The sequence below is a fragment of the Lasioglossum baleicum genome, chromosome 10, assembly GCF_051020765.1.
Source record: "Lasioglossum baleicum chromosome 10, iyLasBale1, whole genome shotgun sequence".
In the NCBI taxonomy this organism is placed as follows: domain Eukaryota; kingdom Metazoa; phylum Arthropoda; class Insecta; order Hymenoptera; family Halictidae; genus Lasioglossum; species Lasioglossum baleicum.
In genome coordinates this window covers 9,666,099-9,689,010 of record NC_134938.1, presented here as the reverse complement: position 1 = coordinate 9,689,010, position 22,912 = coordinate 9,666,099, and the positions used below count along the sequence as shown (strand labels likewise).

At 44.0% G+C, this 22,912-nt stretch overlaps 1 protein-coding gene and 1 long non-coding RNA gene across 6 annotated transcripts in view; one reads left to right on the top strand and one right to left on the bottom strand.

Annotated features, from left to right (window-relative positions):
* Window positions 1–12,431, bottom strand: part of LOC143212763 (uncharacterized) — a 69,343-nt gene extending 56,912 nt beyond the window's left edge. For 3 of the 4 annotated variants that reach the window (XR_013009764.1, XR_013009765.1, XR_013009766.1), the window contains exons 1-2: window positions 6,620–7,743; window positions 6,092–6,252 (exon numbers count right to left, since the gene is read on the bottom strand). This is a non-coding gene — a long non-coding RNA (uncharacterized LOC143212763). Of the gene's footprint in view, window positions 1–6,091; window positions 6,253–6,619; window positions 10,075–11,260 lie in introns of those variants that run through there. The other variant, XR_013009767.1, reaches the window with a different exon arrangement.
* The window catches only part of Egfr (epidermal growth factor receptor), a 230,640-nt gene continuing 217,603 nt past the window's right edge, over window positions 9,876–22,912 (top strand). For both annotated transcript variants that reach the window (XM_076431874.1, XM_076431872.1), the window contains exon 1: window positions 9,876–10,016. In XM_076431874.1, coding sequence (XP_076287989.1) covers window positions 9,935–10,016 — 82 coding nt within the window. In that variant the 5' untranslated portion in view covers window positions 9,876–9,934. The remainder of the gene's footprint in view (window positions 10,017–22,912) is intronic.

Below are 22,912 nucleotides of genomic sequence, written 5' to 3'. Positions count from 1 at the left end.
AACAACCGCCACCGCCCCCTGTCCTCACCCTCCTCCGTGTTTTAATAACAAAATTCGAGGATCGAAAACGTGGAATTGAGCGAAAAAAAACTTAATAAATATCGTAATAATAATGATCTTCAAACCAAACGAAAACCATCGCATTCATCGGTGTTCGCGCAGTTTACGATTCTCGTGCAACGTGTCGGAGACAACGAAAAGATCATCGTTTTACATAAACACGACTTTTAAAAAACGAACGAAACCGTACATAAAAAGACAAAAAAAAAAGTAAGAATACGAAGAAACGAGCAGAGGAAAGAGACAGAGTAGGCCAGCGGAGGTAACGTCAACGGCCTCGATGCTTCTGGATGATATCGGCTGGGCCTGGCGATCGAACGGGATCCCATTTGGAGATGGGACGAGAAAATAGAACTGTGTTGCGAGTAAGACAATGTTTGGCAGCACTGCATCGTAGAGAAGCGCGCACTAATGCTTTCCGTGTTCATATGAGAAGCAAGAGAGAACGAATAGTAGGCGCAACAAGTAAGGGAGGCGTCGCTGCCGACGCCGAACGCAGTCGATCACGCAATTCTCCCCGGTTATTCGAGAGAACCTTTATCATCTCCGATTTGCGTGGGAGCGGAGATCCACGCCGCTCGTTTTCCCACTTCGGCGACCCGAGCTGCCTAAGAAACGAGACTTTGAGCGGGAAAACTTCCGCGTGTTTGTTAATCCGTCTTCGCGAACAGGTCGTAGCGATCGTTAAGTCTATTTCGTTTTGTTTCGGAGCACTTTCATTCATGTATTGCGTATGGTTCGAAACGATCGGAAGTTGTAACGCTTGTACAAAGATGAAAATGTAAGAATTGTTCGCAAGAGCGAAGACCATCCACTAATCTATATTGTTCACTGTTTCTTGCTCAGTTTCGTCAGTCGATGGACGCCACGGCAAGCCAGAAATCTACGAGGAAGATATTTTTGTCAGTTATTTATAATTTTAACACGTTCGCTACTCGATATTCATGTAAACGTTCATGGAACATATGTAAGCAAGCGAGTCCGTTGTTCTTCTTGTTGTACAACGATGACTTGTTTATAACGTTTTCTTGTAACTCGTAAGTTGTCGACATTTTCTCGCGAGAAATGTTACGTAACTTTATAAATTGTACTTGTTCTCGGATAATAGATTTAATTAAAATATTTTTGGAAAATATTCGGTATATGTAAACGCATCGACCATTTTCATTAGAACGTTGAGGAAATATTAACGGAAACGATGTAGCGGTGTTAGATGCACGTGATCCTGGAAGGGGACCATGGCGGCGCGTGGGTGTAACGAATAATGGACCCAAAAAAACGAATATCTTCACAGCCGACAAACGACAAATCTATAAGTTAATTATACCTTACCATGTTGAACTGATTACTGCAATTTGTCCGACGCATAAACACTTGTATTTCACAACGAAGATATAGGGGAAACTCTGCGATGCTTCGGAATCCTATACTGCCCGAATTGATTGAAATTAACTGATTGACCAATCTTGTGGCAACTGATATTTCTCTTAGCATTTCTTAGCTGAATACATTCTATTGAACCCATCAGTGGGACTTGCTTGCACCTTTGTACTATACTTTATCGAAATTTACCCCTTTATGCCCTGCAGGCACTCTCACACAAGTGCCATTTCCGTTAAAATATATGTACTAAATTTAATGCAAAAATGGTGCGAGTCAATGTACGTCACTGATTTTTATTATTCTGCAAGAAGAAATGACTTGAACGATAAAGAAATTGATTTAAACATCCTACGAAGTCAATTTCATTTATTTTCACTGTTATATTGCGGGTTTTATGCATTCATGACAAATGAGAGCACTCATTACTTCGTAATGAACTTGAACAATTTTGGAAATGGAAAATGGTGAAAATTACAAAAATTATTTAAGGCATAAAGGGCTAAACCACGGTATCCGTTCAAACCGATACGACGTTATCGAGCTTTCTAGTAGCGAACGTGTTAATTGGAACCGAAGCAGTTTTTGAATAACCGTGGAGAATAGCCGCAAAGTGCCGGGGTGTTCGAGGAGCTCGAATTCGCTCGCGACAAGCCTAAGTGCAATAGTGGTGCACGTGGCGACGATCGGACGGTAGCGTTTACCGGCGAGAACAAGTCAAGGTAGGTATCGGCATTAGACGCGTCGAAGTATCCTTTCGATGGTCTCGCTTGTTCGTTGCACGCAAAACGGTGAACGCAAAGGAGACCGAGAAAAGGAGAATCTAAGTAAGCCTAAAAAAAGAAACGCGTAAGAAAATCCGGCCGTCGTCGCGGCCGGCCCGTGTTCTCTCGATAAGAAACTTCTCGTAGGCCTGCACGTGTGATAATGTGCTTCGTGTTAACAAAAGCGAGAAAAACGGAAAAAGATTATCCCCAAAAAAAAGAAAGGAGTAAGAGACAAAGGAAAACCCGTTCGAGGACACCGCGCGTTAACGTCCTCGGGCGCGTCGTTTCCTGGGAAGAGAGGCGTTTCTTTCCTCCGCGGGGAGGAGACGCTGGTTCGTTTGTTTGCGCTCGCGCGCCGTTCACACCCTTTCCTTAATCCGAGGCGTTTTAGAGACAAAGTTGTAATTAGACGAGAAGGAGAGGCGTCCTCTCCGGGCGTGTGTGCTCGGAAAGAGACGGAGAAGCGAGTGTGTATGTTCGGAGAGCCTCTGCGAAAGAGAGTAGCGATCGAGGGTAGATAGTCGTTAAACGAAATAAAGAAGGCGAACGATAAACGATAACGGAAAAGAGACCGAAGAGGAGGAGAAGGAGGAAGAGAAGACGAAGTGACGAATAACAAAATGGAGAGAGGAGCATCTGGTTCGGTACCTCAATACGGTTCTACACCGGGCTTCTTAAAGCCTTTAGCGTGATATGATAAGACGTGCCTGCTACATGATGTCGTACGTAGCTTTCGAAAAAAAAAATGTTTCACCGCCTTTAGTTTTCTATACCAGATGATTCCCGTGCGTCCCGGATTTTCCCTATTTTCGCGCGCCCTCTAGAACGAACCGTGCGGTTACACACGCTGCATTCATGGTACTAATCGCCACCGAAACACCCGTCGGACATCATCGGAGAAAAATGACGAACACTTCTCCTCACATATCGGACGAACTATGGAGACCGGCGCGGCGTCCATTTCAGTTACGCGCAGAACCGGTGCACGAATCTTTGCGATCTCTCACGTGTTCCGAAAGACGATAGACAAACCAGAGAAATTTCGAATCCGGTTTATTTGCGGCTGTAGATCGGGCGCTCCGGATTGCCCCACGGAGCAACAGGGCGAGCGAGGCCAGTTTTGCGCAAAGACTGTTCCCCAACCGTGCCCTTTCTGTGTAGAATTTCCTCGAGTAGGACAGTGCCCCACGGGGCAATCCGCGCCTGCGCCTGTCGTAGATCTTCGGCAAACCGTTTTGGACAATGTAGTACGGCATTTACGACCATCAATGGCGTGTACTGTTGTGCGTTGTGCGGGCAAAAGGATTAACTTTCCCTGATAGAAGAACAATAATTACCGATACCGATCGAGGGGTTTGGCCGACACGCGCGAAAACACGACGAAAGTCAGGACGAAAGGACGTACCGTGGGACGTGGGTTTAATCGTTTCATGTAAAAGAGAGTTTATAAAAGAGCGAACTATATTCTAGATGTATACCTAATGGCGCGTTATTTAGACTACGGCAAATTGAGACAAGAATAATAGTCGACAGCTTAGTTGTTAGAAATGTTTGAGGCTCGGTTTTCGGGAGGATCGGAGGAATGCACGCATTAATCATTGCTAACGCGAGCGCTATAAGAGTAAACAAACCAAAACAAATGCAAAACGACAAAAAAAAAGAGAGAAGAATTGAAGATAAAAAAATGAAGATGTAGCTTTTAAGGACCACCGACGACACCACCACTACCGCAACCAAAACCATTACCATTTAATCCCTTCGTTTCCACTTGTCGCTCTTGGGACTGCATTATAGGCACATTCAAGAACGGATTAGGTCCACCGAGGTTCAACGGTCACGCGTTTTTCTCCCAGCCCATTAATTGCATTTGATTGAACATATCGTGAAGAATGTGTGATAACCAATCTAACGTGCACGTCCATGCACGGTCGTTCAAACGTAAAAGAATCGTGATCCTATCTTTCATTGAAGATTTTCAAGGTGACGCATATCATTAACGCTAATTTTACGAATTGCATTCGTTATGATTCACGCGCGAAATTCTATTGTATAAATTGTTCGAGGGACGGCCCGCGAATTCTCGTGTTCAAAGCGTGTCTATTCCAGGTGCTAACGGTGATTGAATGTCTATAACGCTCGACGGGCTCGCGAACCTTGTCGTTGGTTACGAAGGGTTTAAGGAAGGAAAGAAAGAAAAACGACAAAAACTATCTCATTTGCACACAATCGATCACTAAAAAGAAGAGAAGAAAAAAAAGAAAGAACAACCAAACCGATAATCTCAAAACGCCACTGAAATCTCGCGGGAGGATGAACGATCCTTTCTTTCGTTTTTCCATCGGGTGCTACGTGGAGTTTTCGCCTATGACGCAAAATTTTTCCGAATTCCTCGCGCAGAGAGTATCGTCATGATAGATCGTAGCGGAAATATGTTATTGAGAACAACTCAAAGTAAACAAGGTATAGTACAGTAAGCGAAATAAAACTTAGACGGAGCTTGAGTATACATATAAATATACAGGTTAAACAACACGTGCGCACCGAATATACATCTTGTTATTTATAATAAACGAATTGTGAAAAAAGAATTACGCAGCATCTCGCAGACTTCATTACCCTCTTTCTTCCTTACTTCTTTATTCAGCACGGAATGTTTGTTAAGTGGAACGAATTACTTTGTAACACGAATATGTCCGACTACGAGAAATAAAGAGATAATAAATCGGCGTACAAAACTATCACTTGATCCCTATAATTCTGAGTACGTCTTTATAAATATAGATAATATTATTAATATGAAGTTACAGCTCTGTTATGGTTTCGCAGACTGTTAGCCATACAGTATGTACAATGTACATACATAGTTGTTTTTACTCTTGCCTGGCGACACTGGCCGGTTCCATATGTGTGTGGCTCCAAAGTCGCGATCGTTCGAAAGTATGAAAATAAACAATCGGACGTCAACACTCCCTATCCTTCTACCAGTTTAGAAACACACAGCGACAACGCCCCCTCCCCTGCGACACCAACGGCCGGGATCCTCTCCTCCATCGACGGGTGGTTGATACTCATAGAACACTTCGAAGTTACTCGGTCGAAACGATTAGACAATCATTCATTACAAAATGAAATGCAGTTTCATAAAGTGGAATATCTAAACACAAATTTCGAGAAATTTCCATTAGAAAAAAGCTAACAGCTGTTTGCAATGTTCATATAAAGAGCCGGCTGTAGGACTAATACGATTGCGCCAATAAACACATTCCCTCCGGTTCCCTTCGCATGAGAAAAAATTGCCTGACGAACGCGTATCATGGTTCCTGGATGACATCTGGGGTACACTGCGTCAGAAAGACAAGCGTAACGATTTAAAAGAATGAAAAAAGCATACCGAGTAAGAAGTCCGTGAGGAAAGTGCACACGCACCAGGCATGTCCGCGCCAATAATTTTAGTGTGCTGATGCAAGCTACTACATAATCTGTTCAGTACGATTTAATAAACGAACTCAGTTTTACCAGATCCAGTCGCATATTATTCTTTTGTATTTGTCATAATTAGACCGCGGATCTTTATGCATTTATAGCAAAATTAAGTAGGTGAAATTCAAAATTGAATATGATTATGATCTCATTCAATTTGGATTCCATTTCTTGCAATCGACGCAGACAATTTTTATTTTACAAGAAGATCCACAGTCTACTCATAAGTTTCTAAATTGAATCGATTTCGATCGATGATGTTTTGGTACCTGAATCCTCGTCAATCTGTTACCCAGCATGTTTCCTACAAAAACTGGCCGCGACTGGTACAAGCGTACTCTACTTGTACTCACCGCTGAGAAGATATTGTATGAATAAAAATTCCTCTCGACTTGCAGACTCACCTTTTCTTCACCCTTGCAGATCCCAGGAAAAACATGTCTGCTCTTCTTCGCGTGATGCTGATACACCGGTCCTTCCGCTTCTCGGTAATTAGATTAAAAATCGAGATCGACTCGGGTTTTTCTCGCAATGTTCTTCCATTTGCGTAGCGATAGCTCGTTTCCTAATAACAAACAGGAAAAATTGGTAATTGGTCAGGAAAATATTTGCAAATAAAAATCCAATCGAAATCTATTTTTGATGGACACTTCTTAGTTTATTTCAGTAGAAAAGAGAGATTTTTATTTACTCCTTAATGATTTTATTCTGCATTGATTGTAGGAACCATAATAACCTTGTTACGTTAAACACATTACAGTATTTCTTGAATTTTTCTAATCTATTACTGTTTTATATTTCACCCAACTAATTTCTTCATAAACGCATAAGGATCCGCAGTCTAATTATAATATAATATACACTTTATTTCACGACTAAGAAATTGGAGTAGGTTTGGTCCCTTACCAAACGTTCTAAAGTTTTAAACTTACCTCATATAGGTTCCATCCATCCTCTGGTTCCCAATATCTGTTCCATCTTTGTTCACTGCTTAATTTACAAATCTATAATTCAATGCGAAACATGTTTACCAATGGATTAGAGTCAATAGTTTATCTAATCAGTATTTACGATATGTATGCAATCGCGTATTGCGTGACAACAATTTTTATTGCGATAATCGCGTGTTTTCCATTTTCGCAACGGTTTACAGCTCTCTCTCCAGAGTCTCCAGTTTCTTCCAAGAGGCGCAGTTGCACATACGCACGTACTCTAGGTGCGTGCCACGGCGCGTCGAGAAACCAGTCCCCGATGATTTTTGCGACGATGAAACAGCTACTGTCTTCAAGGAATCGACAGGGCCGTATATGCCTACATGTCCTACCTGCTTCGATGGACAATGACCTTATGCGATTGATTCTTAACCGCCAATGATTTCAAATTGCCCTACCGTCTTATAACCCAGCTATAGTTAATGCTGTAAGTAGCGAACAGTCAACGCGACTGATCCGCGATTTTGATTGGCTCCTATTGTATGCGCACGAATACATCAATTTGCTTAACCCTTAGACCATATATTATTATAGACCTGGCATAGTTATAGGATTTGCATAGGACGTAGTGTTTCAAAATAACGGATATCTGGTGACGTCACAAGATAATTCAAAATGGTGGATTTCGAAATGGGGCATTATTTCTTAAACATTTGGAAAAATAGTGCAAACTTTTTGCATAAAAGATTGCAAGGAACGACAATAACCGTGAAAGAAAGGTATTTTTCCAAACACATAAATATCTTCTACATCCACCGAATTTAGTTTTTTTATTATCTGTCATGATGTCGTAAAAAATATACTATTCCCCATAAAAAAATACCGATGACCTTGATATCTTATTCAAAAAAATACCTATACAAATTTTTGTTTACCATTACGTTTGCGTAACTTCGTCCTGAGGAGTTTTTTGGTAGAATCGTAAACATGGTCCACCATATTATTCTTATTATTCTTTTTTTTTTAAATAAAGTAAGTTGTGAAGAAATAAATACAGATTTCATATTATCAATATCTACATTAAAGTAACTTTTTCTAAATTTTAATTGACACTATTTGAAATAATAAGAGTAAAGTAAAAATGAACGAGTAATAAAATAAAATATATATGTATTACAGTTACAGTTTCCAGAAATATTGATACAGAATAGAATACGGCGATCCCTCTTTCCCCTCTACCACTTTAGCTTCCGGTACTGCGACTTCTCCACAGACTATAACACTTTTAGTAGTTCACAACCATTATCTATGGTCGACGATGTAATCTTAGGACAAGGTATGTTATCTGAAGCAAGATCTATAAGTCTATAAATGGTCTAAGGATTAACTACAGTACTTGAAAATGGTTGTGCTTATAGTGTCACATTTTTAAAACAATATATCAGGAGTACGAAGGTATTAAACATTTCTGAGTATAGTAAGTTCGTCCAATATAGTTCTTGTCTTCCTTCATCGCGTTCGGAAGTTTCCCTCACTGCTGAGTAAGCATGATCACGTTCGTATTTCAAAATCAACTCTTGTGTAGAAAATCAGACTCTACAAGTATCGCTACACTTCAGAGTCTAAAGAAGCATGACTTTTCATTAAAGAGCATCAGATCTTGTGAGTAAGTTTCTAACTCATAAATCAACGTAACAGTGCTCATGAATCATGAGAATTCGAAGCAGTTTAACAAAGTGTTTAAAATATGATAAAATATAATAAACGATTAGGTCGGTTGCTGATGCAAGGAGTACACCGTATTCGTAGAGTGCCGCCATCGACCAAAAATTTCTAGCCGGAATAAGTTTTTTCGAATTCTGCGACATCTCTCAACAAACTCTTTGACCACAATCGTCATCTATAGTTGACGACGTAATCTTGGGACAAGGCATATTATCTGAAGCCAGATCTATAAGTCTATATGTTCTAAGGTTTAACCGGTCTACAGTACTTGAAAAATGGTTGCACTTATAGTCTCGTATTTTTAAAACAATATTATCAGAAGTACGAAGGTATTAAACATTTCGGAGTATAGTAAATTCGTCCAATAGTTCTCACCCTCCTTCATCGCGTTCGGAAGTTTCCCTTACCGCTGAGTAAGCATGATCACGATCGTATTTCAAAATCAACTCTTGTGTAGAAAACGAGACTCAACAAGTATCGCTAAACTTCAGAGTCTAAAGTTCTAAAGCATCACTTTTCATTAAAAAGCACAAGATCTTGTAAGTTTCCAAGTACATATAAAAGCATGGGCATTCGAAGCAGTTTAACGAAGTGTTTGAAACCGCATAAAATAAATAAACGATTAGCTAAGTGCTCGGTTGCTCGTGCAAAGAGTAGATGTATCCGTAGACCGCCGCCATGGACGAAGAATATCTCGACGCAGCAAGTTCTTTGGAATTCTATCGGACATGGAAAGCAGAGGTAACAAATTCGGTGAAACCGTTCGCATATAAGAATGTTTCTAATCTGCGCGAAACAAATCGAAAAATCAGAGTTCCCTCATACCGGTGACACTTTCATTGCAGGGGCTTATCGGTTCGTCGATCGTCGGCGTCGTTCGTAAATCCTCGCCGAGCGTGTTCGGCGCGCCACCTGCCGCCGTCGAACGGAACCAGGACTCGTCTTTGACAGGGCGCGCGTATTCTTGACTCGGCCAGCGTGGGAGTAAGGCTGTCCGCGAGAGACGGCTGAGGAGGTGATCGACTTACCGCCTTCTTTCCCCGAATTTCTCACGTGGAACGGTCCAGTCACTGATCGGTAATCGCGGCGTCGATCGCGAGTGAATATCGCGCGCGTTCGAATCGAATCGAGTTCGAATCTCGGTGTACCGACTCCGGGAAAAAATCGTGAACAGTGCGACCGGTCGCGGAAACGTATCGCGACGATTTTACTCGAACCATAATCGGGAGCGTGTTTTTTGCTTCCGTTGAATAATCCCGAAGTGAGTTCGCGGTAATCGATGTATACACGGAGGCGATGTAAACACTGACTGTTGAACTGACACATAGAACCTGCCCCGCTGAGATTCCCAGCGACAGTGTTTTGAGGGAACGTGACGTACGGTGTGATTCCGTGATACCTAGCGATCTTACTTGGTACCGTTTCCGTGTTGCACGGTGGCTCGCTCAAGAATTTCGGTGTGAGATATCCAGTGGCGGTAGTATATCGTTCAGTGTGCGGTGTTGGTGCAGTGGATATGCGTCGATCGTTGTTGTGAACGTGCCCGTGGAATTCTTCCTGGATTGAACGGCTCGACGACTGGATAGAAACATGGGACCGGCCAAGATCCTTGGGGTTTACGCGCTCTTCACACTGGCCTGCCTCGTCCAGGCGGATGTCATCGAGGAAAGAGGTTAGACGATTGTTTATTTTTTCTTTCCTTCGTACGGTGGTTCGAATACTGCTCTTACCTGTACGAAATTTGTTCCAAATTAACAACTGACTGTGTAAATGTGATCTGTCCGAGTCCCCTAATTGATCAATATGTAGACTGCGGATTTTTTTATGCATTTATGAAGAAATTGGCTGGGTGAAATATAAAACAGTAAACGATAGAAAAATTTAGGAATATTGTCTTTTAATTTAGACTGCGGATTTTTATGCATTTATGAAGAAATTGGTTGGGTAAACGATTAGAAAAATTTACGTAAACCTACCGATAATCAAAACTGACTGGTGCGTATTGTATTATAAAAATAACAAGATTATTATATCTTCTGTGATTTTGATTATAACATATACTGGAATAGAAAAGTATATTCAATCAATTCCTATGAAAATATACCCGGACATTTGATCGGCGGTGGTAGGTTTAGTATTAATGTTTAGTTATTTCACTCCTGCTTCTCACTATCAATGCAGAACATTTTTATTTTGCATAAAGATCCGGAGTCTAACGATCAATAACGTTTTTGTATTTTTGTAAGAGACTATGTGAAAAGCTGAGACTTTTTAATTTCGTTTTCTCGTGTTAGCATATAGTAGAAAGTGAGTATCTTTTTTGGGGGTCAGTGTGCAGTAAATAATTATTAGAATTAGTATTTCGTACAAGATAAAATTGATTCTATACAGTAAATTGGGATGAAATAAGATTTTTGTAGTCGGTGTCCTTCAGGGTTCATTAGACCTGTAAAGCATGCTTAGTTGCTACACAACAGTGGGATAATATTTGAAGAGATAATACGTAACATCTCTTTGGAGTTTTTTCTTGTGAGAAAGAATGTTTAATAGAACGAAATAATTGCCGCTCTAATTTCTGTTAGAACAAGCGACGTTATTTTGAAAGCATAGTTGAAGTGATTAAAAGACAGCAGATCATTATGCAGAAAAATTTTTATTTTATAATATTTATCTTCTAAAATTCGCACCTATTCATTTTCGTCATAAATGCATCAAATCCGCTGTCCAGTAATTAACAATGCAATTTCGAAGTTCATTCAAGAATTCTTGTGAAAAGGCTCGTATAGACTTTCATAATCTTTATACAGTCGCTAGTGGGTAGTCTCCGACCCGAACACGCCATGAACGAAAATCGCAGAAAACTGATTTTCCGTCGAAATGAATATTTCAGTAGAAAGTTTGTGTGTATTCGCGTACTTTGCACTCTACGACGTGCCCGAACCGCTTACGAAATCTTCGAGAAACTATTTGCAACATGAATATTGCAATTCGAAAGCTTGGGTCTGTAAAAAGTCGGCGGTGGTTGCAAGCGAAAGTTTGTTGTCGTCAATTTCTATCGCTAATTTCACAAACTATAAACCTCTGAGAACGTACGCACTGAAAAAAACTCAAAATCTCATTAACGAACAGCACCAATAAAAGAATTGGTGTCTGGAGCAACGTTAGACGTTATTGTTCCCATCAAATCCTGCTCTCTTGTAAAATTTGCACTTTATATCATTCAACGTTGTACCAGCCACCAATTCAAACAAGAAATTACTCGACGAAATCAATTTGCGAATAGCTTTCTGCAGCAAAACTTCGAACTCTGATTCCGCAACAGACTCGTAGTTTCCTTAAGTTGCTCCAGCACCTTATCAGAGATAAACCAACAAAACTTATTATCTCGGCGAATCGTCGAGCATTCAGTCGCAATTACCTTGTAGATAGCCGAATGAAAAAGCGAATCAATAGCATCGTGCTATACGAACCACCCCCACTATGTTTCTCCGACTCTGATGCAGATTCTGTGCAATCGTATATCCCGGATTCTTTCGCTTTCCGTCACATGGTCTCTCTGTGTACACCGCGAGTTAAATATATCTTGTTAAACGGCTAATTAGGCCTTAATAAGATCGGTTCACCCAGTGCGGCTGGGCAAGAACGAGGCCAATGGTACGAGGCGTCTCTCTCCGGAGCTTTTGTTGCACCAAAGACGCAACGCTGGAAGCTATGCTGCACCACCAGGTGCACTATAGCCGTTGTGCTCGCGTAATCCGTTCGCAATGCGTTCGCTCCACGGCTTTGCTTAATTAACAATCGATTCCCGATCTGGACGTCGCGCGTGAACAATCGCGAGCCCCGACTTTGCTTACGAGGCGCATGATCGGATTCGATATTGCCGATGACACACGCGCACCGTGTCCCCTTCTTGATTTATAGACTGTCAATCGACCGGCGTGCACTATCGCTGCTAGTTTCGCGGAATCAGATTTTTCACGCAAACTCGCTCGACTTTATTATCTTCGGATCGCTCTTTGGCCCCGGGATAACGCGCAGTTATGTCGTTCAATCGGCCAGAAGAAAATCGCCGGGTAGAAAAGAGACCGCCGCATCATCTCCACGCTGCGACTACGCCAAATACGGCCGGGAAACGACGGAATCGAGGGATCACGCGCGCAGATCCCTCGGTGAATTCCTCGCTCCGGCTGAAAAAGCCCCCGACAACCTGCGGAAGACGCAAGAACGCGTTCCCTCGCGTCCTCTCCTCCCTTTTCTCTCTTTAGTATGCGGGGGAAAGACATAGAGGAGCGGTAGCCAGCCGACCGTGAAGTCCAGACGCGAATCGAACGATACGATTTTGCGGTGCTGCTCGCCGAACGATCCTCCAGATCGACTAGGAGACCGCCGGACTGTGGAAATTGATTCTCGGATGACACTAGGCAGCAATCGGATTGCGTTTTTTTTTTTTACAGAAAGACCCTTCGGTTCCGCAGAAAGTCGTGATTGAAGCTTTGGTGGTCCTAGAGTCGAGTCCTACCTTTTTAATGCTTGTCATTGCGCTGGCGCCATTTCCTCAGTTTAGTGTAACAATTTTACGCGTGATATTTGTGTCATAAATACATTAAATCCGCATTTTTGTTATAAAAGCATAAGATCCGCTGTCTACTAGTAATGAGCAACATAGCCGCGAATCTGGGGGTTTTTTCTCCACTTGAACCGTGGGATCGATGAATCATCGATCGCTGATTGAACTGTCGTTGAAGGGAGCCTGATTGAGGGCCCGGTCCCGCCACTTGAGCGGCTTTAAGAATGCGGTTTTAATTAACGATTGTTCGTTCGGCTAGTTGCTACGATTACTAGAGATAATACTTTCACTCGAGCCGTTTGATACGTTTGGGAATGTTGCTCGCTTCATGCTGCGAGAAGTTTATAGACGTTTTTAGAGGCGGCCCCCTCGGTCTCCGAACTCGCTCGACTCGTTTCTACCGGAGCCTTTTTTTCGACGAATAATTATTCCACCGAACGGTGGACACGTTGGGAGGGAAATTAATATGGGATCGTTATGGCGTTCCCACGAAATCGTAACGAGTCGCATGGATGCAAGGGAACGAGCCCGGGTCAACACCACTTGAACCGATGTCGATGACGACGATCGCAACCGATGACGCATCACCTCGCGAATCATCTTGCGCGATGATGGTTCCAAGTGATTTGACCATCGTAATGCCTGGCTTCTTGCTCGGTGTCCGTGTCACGTCCCAATTTTCTGATTCCCTACGTTCTGCAGCTGGGACACGTCTAGAACCGTCTATTGAACTTTCGAAGCAATAATCTTCCATTACAAGCGAGTTCGTGTTGTACAAATAAATCTTCTATGTATGACTGGATTATTAAGAATGACTGCATCGATGAAAAAGCAATGAAAATGTAAGAATTTAGACTGGAAAATTTATTGTGCACATTTTTTGTGTTCGAATCATAATACATAATCTCTTTCGTTTCGAAAATTGCTTCTTACTCCGATACAACTTTCACAAACAGCATTTCAAATGTATTAATTAGACACATAAATTGTGGTACATGCAGCATATCTGACTTATTTATTGTCAATAATTTACTATAACTATAACTCAACAAATTACTATTATTAATTGTGGAAGAAAAATGGCGAGAAGTCTTGGATTCCATTTGCAATTGATTCTGTCGTGGAACAATTCTTGGAAAATCACGCTCTCGAGTACCGTGAATGAACTTTAGCAGCATTGGATGTTCAACAATTGAGCTATCTCTGCTGGTGCAGTGGCAGCAGCAGAAGCAATCAGGGTCGAGCGACAACGCATTCACCTCGTGCATCGACCACGCTTTACTTGGTACATTGTCTCGCGTTCTAACGATATACTTATTTGACTATATTACATCTTGCCGGATAGACTGCACTTCCGCTGTGCACCGCTGCCTTCATCGTTTCGCAATGAGTATCATTCGAACTTTGCGACATCGCGTTACACTTTGACGCACCTTAGTCACGAGCGTATGCATCGAAATAATATCGATACCGGTAAACAAAACGATCCGGTCGTTGCCGTATTAACCGGAGCACTGACATCAGTTGTAGACAAACCTATCAAATTATTCTAGAAAGTGAGGAATAATTTCGAAGTATTCACCAGCCAGTCCAGTGCACAGAAGACGACCTTGCGCAAATCGTACTTCTGTCTACCATTCCCTTGTTTTTTCTTGATGTAGAGTCTGCTTTGAATACTCGGTAAAAAACGGAGGTGAAGCATGTAAAAAGGTTCAGACAATGAGATCATCGGAAGACGCGCAGTCAGGGAGTAATCAAAGTAACGTGTTAATTAGCGAGGGAAGTGTAAAGTGGTTGTTCGGAATCGGTGGGAACAACTGGTGTATCGGTCTACGGAGGTGTACCGGGGACCCACGTGTCTGGCAAACCGAGAAGGAAACCGATGTAACGTGGTTCAATTACAGGGAACGCATTCACAGCTGGCCGTAGACACGAGCCCCGAGGGTACCGGGCTTAGCCGTAATTGTTTAATGGGCTAATGAAATGATACACCCGCCGAATCTAAGCGCACACAAAAAGCCAATTGTGCGCCGCCGACATTCCACGATTATCCTGACTCTGGCCGGTGATCCATCAACGACGGATCAACGAGATCATCGAGCACAGTTGCGGTTGGATTATTCCTGATTGCACGCGGGGAAACTCATTTCCAAGGACAGATCATCTATCCCACGAGTTACATTAATCTTTGTCGTTTTCACCGGAATAAATCAAGTCGTTTCCCGAACCGGAGATGCAACGACGATGACGTCGTAGAGCTTTATGCACATATAGATTCCGAAAGTTCTATCTTGTTTGTGCCACCTGCCCAGCACATCGTTGAACGAGGATCCAGCGATCCTGAAGAAATTCTCGGTGAAATGCAGTCCCTTTACCTCGTGGGCAAATGATGCATCCTGCTGCGAGGGTTTAACGGTGACTGCCTACCTCTCCACCATTCATGATGCAGTTCATTCTACCAGGCTATCTCGGAACGACCTGACTGTTGCAAACGCGTGCAAGTTACGACCGCATTCACTGTAAAGTTCGGCGAACGTGATTTGTGGTTCACGCGAAATTCCTTCCACTTTCCTGGATAAACTCTAAAATCAATCGTTGAATAGAATTTACGAAGAATAAACGTCTTCGGAGATGCGAAGCTTCGCGAGAACGAGTTCCACATCACAATTGCAAAGCATCTAGGATTCCAAGAAGTAGGAAGCGAACTGTTAAATAGAAATGAATAAACGTGTCTTAAGTAGAACATGCCGGAGTTCTTACGTGCAATTAAACTTAATCAGCGTGGCGCACTTAATTTGGTTCGCATTTGAGTCATTCATCCAGTTCTATCCGGTTGCAAATCGTTTCCATGTGTACCTTATTTCGCTCCGCCGTCCAATTCTTCGCGTGGTTTTATTAAAAGTTCACGCCATCCGGTTTTTGCATAATGCGAGAAAAAGCCGGGTTTCCTGCTCGCCGGAGAAGTTATACGCAGTCGTTCCGTTGGAATTCGCCCGCGAAGAAACGGTAAACTGAGAAATAAATCAATATCTATTATAATTAGGCACCGTTATCGGTGTATCATTATACGAGGGCGTCGTCGCGTATGTGTAACACGTCGTGAATGAACTTTCCTTCCGGAGAAAGAAAGGAATGCTAAAGAAATCCTAAATTGAGGTTGGCAGCGTTAGATATTCCTTCAACTCTCTTGCATTTCGCAGATATTTAGAAATTGATTGCAAGAAAACTTAATGACTCTGTATTATATGTGTACAAATTTTTGCTGGGTGCTGCGTTCAATGGTACTGATTATAAATTGCGTCGATTGATTACTCGATTTCTGCAACACAACACAAGTCGTTCAACTTTTCCGTAATATTTTGATGTAATTGGGGAAGATACGCTCAACTGGAACACCCTGTACGAATCTTAATCACCCCAAGTCTTATATAACTGGTATCGCGTCGAGTTGACTCAGCCTGGACGGGGAATGTCTTTTTTGCCCGGCTCGCTTTTACTTACGTCGTTGGCAGATATTCAATCTTGCGTGAAAGATCCTGCGGTTTTCGGCAGGATCGATCGGTCGTTATCGTCCCCGGTTCGATTTTCTGCGAGACGTGAGAAAACGGTGGACGCGGGCCTGAAGAACCTCCCGAGAAAGCTCTTCGACGCGCAAGTTCAAAGACCCTGTGCTCGCATTCATCGGATCCGGAGCGTTTTGAATCGCGAAGGATCTAACCTTTTCACGATCGAGGATTGAAGTTCAACGGCATCGGTCTCGGCCGAGCCGTATAATCCTAACGGACACATTCACCGTCATGTTCGCCGTGAAATTCGGATCATGCGAGTCTCAAGGAGCATGGTCACACCTCAAGGGTCACTGACAGGAAACGATCTTCGTTTCAATGGCCGACGAGCGTCTTCAATGTCGCCGAAGACAGAACAAACTTAAACGCCCGAAAGGAAAAGAGTTGCAGTCGTTTCTTTCGCCGTTGAACCGCGAGAAGAAACTGCGATGGAACGCTGCCCAGTTCGCGGAAGATCTGTAAAGATCTATGAACCAATGGACGAAGCGACGCCTTTGTTCTCCGTGTTGGAAATGACCCAAGCTCGCGGACGCGATTTACCCGAGGAATTTTTCCCCAGTGGAAATCGGACTGTTCCTTTGTTGTTTTGATTTTTAATCGGAGCGTAATTTCTGAAACGTAAACAGCAACTTTCTACTGCAAACCGAGCGAGCAATGCGATGCTCACTGGACTAGAAACGCGCGAAGAAAGTACAGTCGCGCTCGCTGATCTTCTCGAATTGTTTTTGTTGCCTGAATCAGCCGTGTAATATTTTGAAAATGTGCGCCCGAAATGTTGCGCTCGAATTTGCGAAAACAACGAAGTTGTAGGCTTTCTCGTTAAATATTCGTCAAAGAAATACGTTGGGAAAATTCCGGAAAATCGCAGCAGATTGGAAATAGCATCTTCCGAGCTAACACGATCAGTACTTTATTTAGCATTGCAAACGAAGCGAGAACGTTCGAGAGTTTGGATTGCTCGAGGCGTCGGGAGAGGGGCAGGTTGTTTGCCAGATTCGAAACAGACGCGGAAACAACAAGGATTCCTTTGACGACTCCGAGTCTGGAGAACGAGCTCCTTGAGACGGGCTGGCTCGACCAATAATACGTATATAGGGACTTAACACCAGCAACACTCGGTGCGCCTCGGGTGCGAAGTGAGCATAAGTGCGAGACGGTGGAGTTTAATTGAGGTTGATGAGGGGGGCGCTCGTATTGGCCCGGAATTCAATGCCGCGATGATGTTCCTTGCTTGTAGCAAGACGTTGTCTTGGACAGAATGCGTCAGAAAAATCGATGAACTCTTCTAATCCACCGCTGATCATTCTGAACCTGGAAACGCTCGCTTCCAGGTGGAATTTTCAAATCTATTTCCTCTACAGTCTCTCGTGAAACGACCATGACTAATCGTGGCTAATTACAGGCGAACTTAAACTCACAAATTTCTAACTTCATTTCAGCATTAATATTCTTTGGTTATTAGAAGCAAGCTTTTTCACAGCAACATTGAAAAAACATGTTCACCGAAGTATTTTCTAGCATTCAATATGTTTATTTTCCACTCGTACAAAAAGCATACACGGCAATCGCGTTGACAGATATTGAAATAAACATTATTTAGAAGTGAGATTACATATCTAAATAAAAATTGATGATACGGCCTTAACGATTAGCGTCGTATCTCAAAGTGGTACCCATGATAAACTTGCAGACTATTAATAGTACATCTTGATCAAAACGGTCACAATATTTGCATTCTGGAATCTGATTTTAGATGCAGCAACCTAACAGATACTTCCCAGAACTCGTTTCAAGATGGAGTGCGGAAGAATCTGACTGTATTTGTGCCAGTTCAGGAGACAAGAGCAGTTTCATTCGCTTGATAATTTGAGGAAAAGAATGTTTAGTTGCGCACTGAAACGTGTATTAAATTGCTGGCTGCCTCGGCTCGTTAATCAATAATTTTTGAAAGACAGCCGTCCGCTGGCGAAGCGAGGGAACGCCTAATTCGGCAATTAAGTGGTCCACGTTTAATAAACGTCGATCCAGATCCCGCTGCAGAGAATCCAGCGGTGAAAAGCGCTCGTAGAAGCGACGTGACATCGAACTCCGTCCGTGTTTCCTAATGTGCCTTTCAAGACATTCCGCGCGGTCATTCTTTAAATGCCTGGCTTATGAGTGTGTATAGGTGCTTCTTATCAAGCTTGTTTTGTACGAGGCTCGTACGATAGTGACTCTTTGAATGGAGGCGTTCCAGCTGCTTCGACGATCGAGTCGCCAGCATCCTGTCCCAAGGCACACTCGTGTTTATACACGCACAAACGGGAGCAACAAAGATCACCGGGGCCAAGGAAGCGTCTTTCACGGATGCTAGCGAAACGGAATCGTGGCGATGGCCTCGAAACGGGCTGCCATGCTGTCCGCAGGAAAAATAAGTAATCATTAACTATTCACGCCCCAATAAATTCGCTTATCGAGCCTGTGCTCGATCGGTCGCGTATCTTCGACCTGTAAGCCATTCGAAATTACTTCTTGATCCTACTGGACACAAAATACCGAGAGCCTGTTATCTCTGTCACCTAATGAACGCTGTTTCTTCTAACTACTCCTGGGTCGTTAAGATTCGCAACTCGAGAATCCGCTTTCGAAAGAATCGAATCGTTTATTCATCTTGCGGCGTTATCACGCTTGCTTCAAGTCTGAAAGTCAGGGCCCAACGAGTGCCCGAAGCTCATAAATCGTCGGGGTCGCAGGACGACTGCTGTCGTTCAATTATATTCCCCGTGGCGTCTAAGGTCTTATTAGAACCTTATTACACATCGGTAACGAGATTTTTACCCGCGTTTACGGGCAGTGAATATCACGCCGGTCCAGTTACGAGGCGCTATAAGCCGGAGTTATCGCGCAACAACCTGTTTAGTAGGTTCGTAAGGCTCTTGTCGTAAAGTCGCGGGCACGACTCGCCAGCAGAAATTGATGATTTTTATTCCTCGAGGGACGTGATGTCGTCCCGGGGACCACGGTCCCCGATCGTTTTCATCGGAGAGCCAACCCGTGAACACCCCACCGCATACTACCAGGTTGCGTGTCGCGGTTAAAGAGCAAGAACAGCCTAGCCCTCTGAGCCAGGAGCAACGCCGTACTTTTCGCGTCTATCCTCTGCTACCTTCGACATTCCTTCCCGTCCTGCACATCCCGTCCCCTGTTCCATTCAGGCATAATAACCGTGCAGTTTCCCAGCGCGTCTTCAATAGGCGAAGATTGCACGCTACGAGACCTCGGGCCGGTCCTCCGCGTCCTCTCCCTCTTCCCTGGGCTTCGCTATGCCTCCTCCTACTCCTCGTGCTTCTTCTTTCTTTACTCTTTTCGACCACCTCCCTCTTCCGAGAGTCTCCGACTTCTAAACTCTGACTTCTTCTGTGTTTCTGGTTCGTCTTCGTCCCAGACAGCTCGTGCAGTGTTGAAGCAGCTAACTGTTGCATTCTTATTACTAGAAATAAATGTTGTCTGTATTAATTTACAGATGAAGGAGCTACGTACACTTTCATTTCATTTGTTAATGGTTTTCATGGGTCGAAAATAATGCATTGGAATTTTTAAATGGCTCGAATGTTTTTACCGATCTTCATTTGATCATCCACACATTTTTGTCATAAATGCATAAAATCCGCAGTCTACTTATCCCTTATCGTGGTGTATCGATGCTTGCTAAATATACATTTGGCTACACTGCAGGTAATCATGCATGAAATACAAAGCGAGGAACATTGATGACGTAATGCATAGATCCATTGTTAAGGGTTCTTTAAATTTTCGTCATTCAGTGGCATCCAGACCAATTAATTGTAACGTAAATAGTTGGACAACGATCGTTTTCATCCATTCCGCGGTCGACGCACGCGGATAAGCGCGAAACACAAATCCAACGAAGCTAAATTATAGTAAAGTCGCGAAGGGTAATGCGTGCGCGAGGTTCCCTCGTTCTCCGTCCTTTTTCTCACGTGTGGTTCTAGTCGGTCGTCACGCGAGTAAAGGCGACATCCGATTCCCAGTGGAAAAAGGCATGCACCAGTCGTTACGATAGCAAGAAACGTTTCTTTATTTTCCGTTTCTTTTCTTTGCCTATGTGTCGCTGCGCACGGTGTGTATCCGACAAATCGGCGGGAGCCGAGCAGCACGCCGCCGCCGCCGCCGCGGGAAAAGTTCGCTGACAAGATCTCTCTTCTCCGTTTTCCCTGGCGGCTTTCGATTATTTGCAATTCAAAGCCGGGTGTCATACATCGTGGCCCCTTGCGTGCTAATGAAAATCAGTTGTCTCTTAGCTGGAAAAATGGCCTTTCACTTGCTAAGTGGAATTTTAGCGGCGATGGGAATCTCTATCGAGTATCTGATGCAAGCGTAATAGATTCTCTTCCCAGTTACGTTCGTGTTGCGCATCTTCCCGTGTTTTTGCTGAAATTAACGTCCCCCAGAAAACGTTATCATTGTGGTAACTTTCTGTGGTAATGTTTTCTTTCGTATTTTATAAAAGAAGATGAGGTCATTTGAATTTAATCGCTGTCGCTATTTCCAGGCAATATATCTATCGCATGTAATTTATCTTCTTTTATAAAATATGAAAGAAAACATTATCACAGAAAGTTACCACTGTAATTTTTAATTTTGCTCTTTAAACATTGGCCTCCGTGAACAGCTCTAAAACCTCGTAAATCTCATTTCGAAAGTCCGCTTAAGGATGAGCCGGACGAAACCACACGATCGAGCAACATCCAGCGGTGCTCCGATTTCCAGGTGGCAAAAACCGCGTGTCGTTTCAAGTTCATCGTTCGCGGAAGCTCGTTATCCGATAGTTATGATAACTGTATCGCGGGGAATCGGTATGTAATACGCGGATTCCGCGTAAGACCGTCGGACAGAGCAGCGGTCGGAATGTGTTGCTCGTCGGTCAACAAAAGAGTGGTATTGCTCGTCCATGTAAGGCGATGTTTTCCTGTCGGTGGGACGGGAGCCCGTGTAAAATCGCGGCTGTACGCGCTCGGTTGTACCGAGAGGATGAAGAACGAGCCACATCCGTCCGTCTCTCCGGGGTTCGACGGGGCCGAGAGAGGCCGCGCTCGCAAGGTGGTTCCTTGCTATACCAAATGGGGCAACCGGTCGCCAAGAAAACAGCCCAGATATGTCTCTGGGGACTTAGCGCTCTCGTCCAAACCGGGACTCGGTATCGCGAACTCCGCGGTCTGCTCTCTCAACCAGCCAGGCAGTCAGGCAACCAGGCAGCAAGGCAGCCGGGGTGAATGTCCAACCGTCGTCGTCGCCGTCGGCCAGACTGGCTGAACAAGTGAACTCGCCAGCTCCCATTCCTCCGCGTCTTCGCCGGGTCCGTCTAACCTTCGGGCTGCGCCACGATTGATACTAATCGATCGCGGTCACGCATCGGGAATACTCGTCGATCGGAGGAAATTGCGGGAACGTTGCGTCGGACGACCCCGTATCACAAACTACATTTGCAGATATATTTATAGTCTACATATCACATTCGTCTCTCTTCAAATAAAATTTATCAACGATAAAGCAAGCAGTTTTAGCCGTTATTAACATATTAACGCAATCGTTCGATTCTACATTTTCTGTTTACAAAACGCACCGGGAAAGAAAGGGAAACCGCTTCGATTTCCGTTTCCTCGGGCTCGAATACGCGCGTACGAATTTCTATAAGGTTCTACAGTTGACTGATTAACATTGCAGCGAGTTCTCTCAATGCGACATAATTCACCGAACATACACCGTCGGAAGCACGCAAGGAGAGGTCCGTCACATGGCGTATGTGTAGTACACAGTGTGTATGTACTTGTGGTTGGAATCGCGCAGACCTCACTTCCTTTCTCGGTCCCGGTGCACCGGCCAGTCTCTTTTGCACCTCCGGGACATGGGCAGAGAGCTCGCATGATACGGCATGTGCACGAAGAAAATGGCGCATCCACGAAGAATGGGTATAAAGAAAATCTGGCCGGGACCATTGTTGCCAGGATTCCAGAGGATCTCGGATGGTGTGGTGGCGACGGGGCCGACGGCAGGCGAGACAGGGGGTCCAGGAGGGATGAAAAGACACCGAGGGTTAGGTTACTTGAGGGGGCCAGCACGCTCAGGTACCGCATTGTTGCGTCGTAGTGCGTAGTCGTGTGTGCGTACGAGCCCGACAGAGCCTCCACGCTACGCAATCACGAGACACGAGGCACAGAGGAGCACAGAGAACGAGAGGCGAACCTGCGAGCCTTGCGAGCCTGTGAGCCTGTTTGTAGGTGGCACTGAACTTGAGACGGGAACTCACCTCCATGGGACACAAAAAAAAGGAACATGCCAAGACGTCGGCATAGTTAGTTTGCATGCACCTTGCGGCTCGCTCGTGTTTAGAACCTTAAGGATTCCTGCGACCACGAGATAACGCTGCGAGCATGA